The sequence below is a fragment of the Chrysochloris asiatica genome, unplaced genomic scaffold (assembly GCF_000296735.1).
Source record: "Chrysochloris asiatica unplaced genomic scaffold, ChrAsi1.0 scaffold00663, whole genome shotgun sequence".
Lineage (NCBI taxonomy): Eukaryota > Metazoa > Chordata > Mammalia > Afrosoricida > Chrysochloridae > Chrysochloris > Chrysochloris asiatica.
This window is the reverse complement of record NW_006409181.1, coordinates 217,416-224,538: the sequence shown is the minus strand read 5'-3', so window position 1 is coordinate 224,538 and position 7,123 is coordinate 217,416. Positions and strand designations below refer to the sequence as shown.

Sequence of the window (7,123 nt, the reverse complement as noted above, 5' to 3'; positions counted from 1 at the left end):
ACCCTGTACAGGGTTTCCGAGGGTGTAAATCTTTACGGGAGTAGAAAGCCTCATCTTTCTCCCACGGAGCGGCTGGTAGTTTCGAACCGCTAACCTTAAGGTTCGCAGCCCGATTCATAACCACTCCGCTACCAGAGCTCCTCATACGCATGTGAAAATTCGACAGTGAATAAGGAATACCGCAGAAGAATTGATGCATTTGAGTTATGGTGTTGGAGAATATTAAAAGTACCATAGACTACCAGAATATCAAATAAATCTGTTGGAAGGTGTACAACCGAATGCTCCTTAGAAGCCAGGATGGTGTGACTTCGTGTCTCCTACTTTGGGCATATTACCAGGAGGGAACAGTCCCTAGAGAAATATACCATGTTTGGTAAAGTGGAGGGTCAGCGAAAAAGAGGAAGATCATTAACAAGATGGATTGGCACAGTGGCAGCAGCAATGAGCTCAAGTTTAACGATTGTGAGGTTGGCACAGGACTGGGCAGTGGTTTGTTCTGTTGTGCATAAGGTACCGAACAACAACAACATTTGAATGACTGTCTCTTGATCCGTGTACACAATCTATGTGACCTGAAATTTCCATTCTTTGCAATATTATCCATAATTTCTTTTTAAATGCCTTCACATAGTTGTAAAAACAGGGAAACATCTTTCTGACATTCTGTTTTCAGCCAGGATCCATCAACAATAGCAATGATATCCCTTGATCCACCTCCTTTTCTGAATTCAGCTACAAGTTTTTGCCATCCCTTATTAACGAGCACTGCACACACATTACTCGTTGCTATCTGTTTGAGTCTGATGCATGGTAACCCCACGTGTGTCACAGTAGAAAACACTGTAGAGGTTTCAATGACTTATTTCTGACACAGCTCCTGATGAACTCAAACCCCCAAAGTTTAAGTTAGCAGCTGAGTGCGTTAATCATTTGAATGACTCAGGAGATGGCTGTAATCCTATGATAAGAACACAGATAATAATAAGTGTTGGCAGGAGAGTGGGGAAAATAGAATTTTATACATGGCTTTGTTGTTAAGAGTCTTTGAGTTGGTTCTGACTCATAGTGACCCTGTAATAGTGTTTACAAGGAGCGACTGGTGGATCTGAACCACTGACCTTTCAGTTAGCTGTTGTTGTTGTTGTTAAGTGCCGTCGAGTCGGTTCCGACCCATAGCGACCCTGTACAGGGTTTCCGAGGGTGTAAATCCTTACTGGAGTAGAAAGCCTCATCTTTCTCCCGCGGAGCGGCTGGTAGTTTCGAACAGCTGACCTTAAGGTTCGCAGCCTGATTCGTAACCACTACGCTACCAGAGCTCCTTCAGTGCCACACAAGAGTGGAGATGAAAATAGAATACCTACTAAGCAAAACAGTTCAGTAGATCTTCAAATTGCTAAACATAGACTTGTCATACGTTCCAACAATTTTTTTTGCCTAGATACTTAAGAGAACTTGAAACCTATGTTCATAGAAAACAGGTATGCAAATGGTCACAGCAACATTATTCATAACAGTCAGAAAGTAGAAAGAAACTAAATTTTGATCCACTGATGAATGAGTAGACAAAAATTCAGTATATTCATATAATGGAAAACTAGTCAGTCATGTAAAGGTATGAAATACTGATACAGGCTTCCACATGGATGTATCAGTATCTTAACATGCTGTTAACTAAAAGAGTCCTGGTGTGGCACTGTGGGTTCATGTGCTGGACTGCAAGGTTACTTTGAAGCTCACCAGTCAGTCGCTCCTTGGAAACGCTATATCGGATCGCTATGAGTCGGAACTGACTCGACAACACTTAACAACAGCTGTAACAACCAGTAAAAGTCCGACACAAAGGACCAAACATTATGAATCTATTTACATGAAATATAGTAGACAAATTCATAGCGCCAGAAAGTAGATTAGTGGTTGCCAAGAAACTGGGGGATGGGCAATGAGAAGGGATTGCTAATGTGAACAGATTTCTTTTTGTGGTGATGAAAATTTCCGTAATTAAATAATGACCGTGGCTGCTCGCAGAGCTTGGTGGTGAAATGACTCAGCACTCGGCTGGTGACTGAATGTTGGTGTTTCAAACCTATCCACTGGTTTTGCAGGTCAAAGACCTGGTGACCTGCTTTCATAAAGATTGTTGTTGTTGTTGTTAAGAGCCGTCAAGTCGATCGCGACCCATAGCGACCCTGTGTAGGGTTTCTGAGGAGCAGCTGGTGAGCTTGAACCGCCAACCTTTCAGCTCAAACGGCTTTGCAGCCGAGAAAGCCCCTTTGGACAGTTCTAACCTGTCACACGTGGGTGATGTCAACTCAGCGGCACTTAAGAAGAACAATTAAGGTTGCACAATTCTGTGATAAACGAAACCCACGTAGCTGTACATTTTTGAAGGGTGAATTGTAAGATATATGAATTACATCTCAATAACACTGTATAATTAGTTAGTGGAAAATTTAACGTTAATCAAGGGGACGTTTCCCACTATATTTTCTCTAGATCTTTCATAACACATTTGGCATAGAGCCACCACCTCAACAAATACATATATATCTTAAACATCAAAGTGTAATTATATTTCCATTCCCTTACTCACTAGACTATAAAATCCATTAAGATCCTATCTTACATATTGTTTTATTCAAAGAACTAGCAAAGGAAAATTGAACAAATGGGATACATATATTTAAGAATCTGGCAAGTGAAAAGTTAAATATCTTATCCCTGGCTTCCTGCTCTGTAGTACGTCACTACCCACCCTTCCCTATCGTCAGAACCTTACGTCATTGTAAGTCCCTGGTGTGATATGAACTGAAATAGACTGTGTGTTGAGAAAAGCGAACAATTGCGACATATTCCACTTGCGTCAATTTAACCCAAGATTATTTCCATTAGCTTTGATCATTAAAATTCAGTATTAAACAAGAAAAACAGTTGCATACTGTACTTTCCACAGATAAATCATGAGACAGTTGGCCTGTTTTTCAGTCTCACTAATTACATTTTTAGAAATAACTGCAAAACCATGTAGCAAATTTCTTAATTTGTTTAGGAAGTATTTAGAGATTAAAGTCCAATAGTGGCAATGAGGTACTTCCGAGAACAAGCATTTTCAGAGAAGACCTTTACACAGACTTAAATATCTCTGTTAAATTATTACCTCTGAAAACAGCTAGATAGGTGACCCAAAGCAACTTGAGGACGTTGTATCCATTCACTCTGCCGCAGTGGTGGCATTGGGCCCGTTGAAGAGAAAAGTGTGTCAAAATCAACACTAATGCAGTGCGACTTACCAAAAAGAGACATCTCTGTTTGAATTTATCTACATAAAGTCATTTTGCCTGTGTTTGAGGATTACCTGTTCATTCTCCATGGGATTTCAGGACCTTCTGCATCAAGCTGGTGGTCAGGGAAGATTCCAGATCCTTCAGATTGCTTTTCTTGTTACTTCCAATATGATAGTGTTCATGCATACTGTGTTGGAGAACTTTACTGCTGCCATTCCTGGCCATCGCTGCTGGGTCTATATTCTTGACAACGTCACCGTCTCTGATAATGGCACTGGGACCTTCAGTCACGAAGCCCTCCTGAGAATCTCTATCCCACTGGACTCAAACCTGAAGCCAGAGAACTGCCATCGCTTCCTCCACCCCCAGTGGCAGCTCCTTCACTTGAATGGGGCTTCCCACAACACAAGTGAGCTAGACACAGAGCCCTGTGTGGATGGTTGGGTGTATGATAAGAGCATCTTCCCTTCAACCATTGTGACAAAGGTGAGAGGTCCCATCTTCCACCTGTGAGTACACGATCTGGGTGTTCAGAGGAAACACAAGCAATTAGCTTGGTTCAAGCCGTTAGTCATTATGTGAGTTTCATTTTTTTTTTTTATCAAGTGTTCATTGCTTATGCATTAAATGCAAGGCATGTGCAGACAAGTTAACGAATTAAAAAACAGAATAATCGTAGGCTGCTTTTATACTTGGGAAGGCCAATGCTTAAGCAAGTAATATATATATATAATGTGTGACAAGCGACTGAAGTCAGCAATGCTAAACTTGTTTGCAAATTGGAAATATCAAGGAATATTGACAAAACTTCCAGACTCATATTGCCCCTCAGGGAAGATCTGAGGTTAAAAATCAGGCATCGCTAAGTTTGTTAAACTCCTCATTGATTTCACGGTGTGGTCAAGATTGAGAACCACTTAGTGTCAAGTACGAAATGAATATAAAGACAGGGAATATAAACCCTCAGGTGTAAGCAAGTTGTATTAGAGAAAAGTTGTGCTTAAACTGAGATTTGATTGATAAAGTTCAACTAACGCGGTAAAAAGGAGCTTTTTTGGTGCAGTGGTTGAATCACTCAGTTGCTAACCAGAAAGTCTGAAGTTGGAACCCACCTGTTTCTCTGAAGAAGATAGATGTGACCCTCTGCTTCTGTAAAGGTTGACAGCCTTGGACACTCAATGGCAGCAGTTCTACTCTGGAAATCAGAAATGCCTCCAAGGCAGTGGTTAATGCCATAAAAGGAAACTGGGGAGGAACGTTTGTTGTTGTTGTTAAGTGCTGTATAGTTGGTTCTGACCCACAGTAACCTTGTATAGGGTTTCCGAGGAGCGGCTGGTGAGCTTGAACCACCAGCCTTGCAATTCAAAGCGACTGTTTGCAGTCCAGCACATGAACCCCCAGCGCCACACCAGGACTGATATACTGAAACTGGCAAGGTGTTTGCAGCTGGTTCCCACTGAGGTGTTGGAAACTCTTGTGTAACTGTGTTTCCTTCTCTTCCAGTGGGACCTGGTATGTGGATCCAAATCACTGAGATCAGTGGTTCAGTTCCTCTTCATGGTTGGGACTCTGGTAGGAGGCCTCGTATTTGGCCATCTCTCAGATAGGTGAGTGTCTCTGGATCACTTTTATTTCCTCTAGTGTATATATATATATATTTTAATCAGCTTTTCATGCTGATTTTTTCAAGATCTAGACACAGAAAGGGACAATGACAGTAGAGTGACAAGTGGTGTGTGCAGGAGGACAGACGGATGATGGCTCCAGCTGACCTGGAGGTGTTTCAGGACAAGAGTGAGAGAGGAGGTTCTAAGTGAAAGAGAGCTACCAGGAGAACAGAGAGGGAGATGTTTCATGATGAGGAGTCCAGCCTCTGAATATTGGAAGAAACAGAGATAGAGACTAGCATTTGAGGCTTTGGACAGCCTGTTATGTCCAGTTCTTCCTGGACCCAGTGAGATGGTGGTCATATACAGTCTGACCATCATGTGACAGTTGCCCATATGTGGTGGGTGTGGCAAGGTGGCACTGGTGACCTTAAAAAATTTATGCTGGTAACCTTGATTTTTGCTCTTAGCAAAATAGCTTTTCTAAGGTAAGTTCTATAACCAGGTAACAGAAACAAACAAACAAACAAACAAAACAAACACTGCATACTTTCTTTTTACGGTTTGACGTAGGAGAAGTTTGGCATATCTTGTACTTGGCATGATGAAATAGGCATGCAGTTATCACCACCCAGGCACAACTCCAATGAGGTGCTCTTTGCACCCACCACCTTCATGCCAACTGTTGTCTCAGTAGAAAACTGTACACCCTGAATGCTTCACAGTAAATGTAACTTAGGTAAGACTTCAAGCTACGGGTGTTTCTTATAACTCGTCTTAGAATCCAGTACTCCCCGATGACGTCATGAGATAATGCATATGTTTTAATGGAACATAAGGTGGTAGAAACGGGGAAAAGAACCAAAGACAGACGAGGACAGTAGAGAATTACCTAAGGTAGAGAAGAAGCTGATATGCTAATCTAAAGATTTTGAGTTCCTTCAGAAAGCTAAGGAGAAACACAAAAGGATTAGGTGCATGGGAAATGCATGGTCAAAATGATACTTTTTGTCGAGGTCCTGTGTCGGGGTCCTGCCTCGACAAGGAAGTGTGGGTGTCACGAAGAAGGGAGATCTGGTGGCGAAAGTGATAGAGAAAGAAAGAGACAAAATATATACAAAAAAGACAGACACACAGATATGATGCAAGCTGGTAGGTAGACAGATCTGCAAACATATTGCCTAGCATTGCCCAGCATTGCACAGCATTGCATGCAGAACTCAGCCTTTTATTCTCTTTTTTAGGGAGGGATTTGTTACAAAGGAAGGATGTAATTCACTCAGGGAGGATGTCACAAAGGGAGGATGTGATTAAGACAGGATATGGAACTGAAATGTGATTAATCATTCAAAACAGGACATAATAATTCACAGGAACAACTTTTAAGATATTTTCATAGTTTTTCTTAACAATCTAACATTTTTATTTTTACAGAAAAAAGGATCAATCAAGCTGTTATATATTAACTTTTAGGCTTAAATGATCTAGAGTAGCAATGTGCGGTTTCTTAAGGCTACATAACATAAAGCAAGGTTCCTGAAAGGAGCCAAGCTGTCTCTGTACACTTTGCAAACTTTTGTTTGGGGCTTCATTTATCTATACCTAAAATGCTACATTGTTCTTAATATTCCTATATACTTTCAGGAGGAAGAAGAGCATCTGGGTTAAACTGATTATATTCAGAGGTGGTTTAATGGGGCTGCCACTGATCAACCCAGGGTCTGCGTATGCTGTCCTCAGCAACTTTTGAAATAGTGCACTCAATTATGCATAATATTCCCAAATGGGAAACTGCAAAAAGTCCACAGTGGACTGGATGAATACATGCAGTATCATTACATAATGGATTACTGCACAGCAAAAGGGAGTGAACCAGCAACTACAGGCAACATCATAGATAAATATGACGTCCCTGTGCTGAGCAGGTACCAATGATCACATACTATGCAATTCCTCTTCTGGAAAGGCTCCAAACAGGCAATCTATAGTGCTGCAAGTTAGGCACATGATTCTTTTGAGGATATCTGAGATTGTACTGAATGGCCAATGGGCTCCAGCAGCAACAGGCTCAGATGTAACAACAATTGTGAGGATGGGGAAGAATTGATCAGTGTTTTGTCAGAACCGATTCAGTGGTTCTGACCCTCCACCCTACCCAGCATGACTTCCTTCTCCAACGATTGTTTCCTCCGGACTACATGTCCAAAGTAGGAGAGACGAAGCTTAGCCATC

The 7,123-nt window shown here is 41.5% G+C and overlaps 1 protein-coding gene across 1 annotated transcript in view; it reads left to right on the top strand.

Moving 5' to 3' along the window:
- Positions 1–3,368: 3,368 nt before the first annotated feature.
- The window catches only part of SLC22A10 (solute carrier family 22, member 10), a 41,896-nt gene continuing 38,141 nt past the window's right edge, over positions 3,369–7,123 (top strand). Inside the window, exons 1-3 of the mRNA XM_006877890.1 lie at positions 3,369–3,770; positions 4,788–4,891; positions 5,370–5,379. Coding sequence (XP_006877952.1) covers positions 3,369–3,770; positions 4,788–4,891; positions 5,370–5,379 — 516 coding nt within the window. The remainder of the gene's footprint in view (positions 3,771–4,787; positions 4,892–5,369; positions 5,380–7,123) is intronic.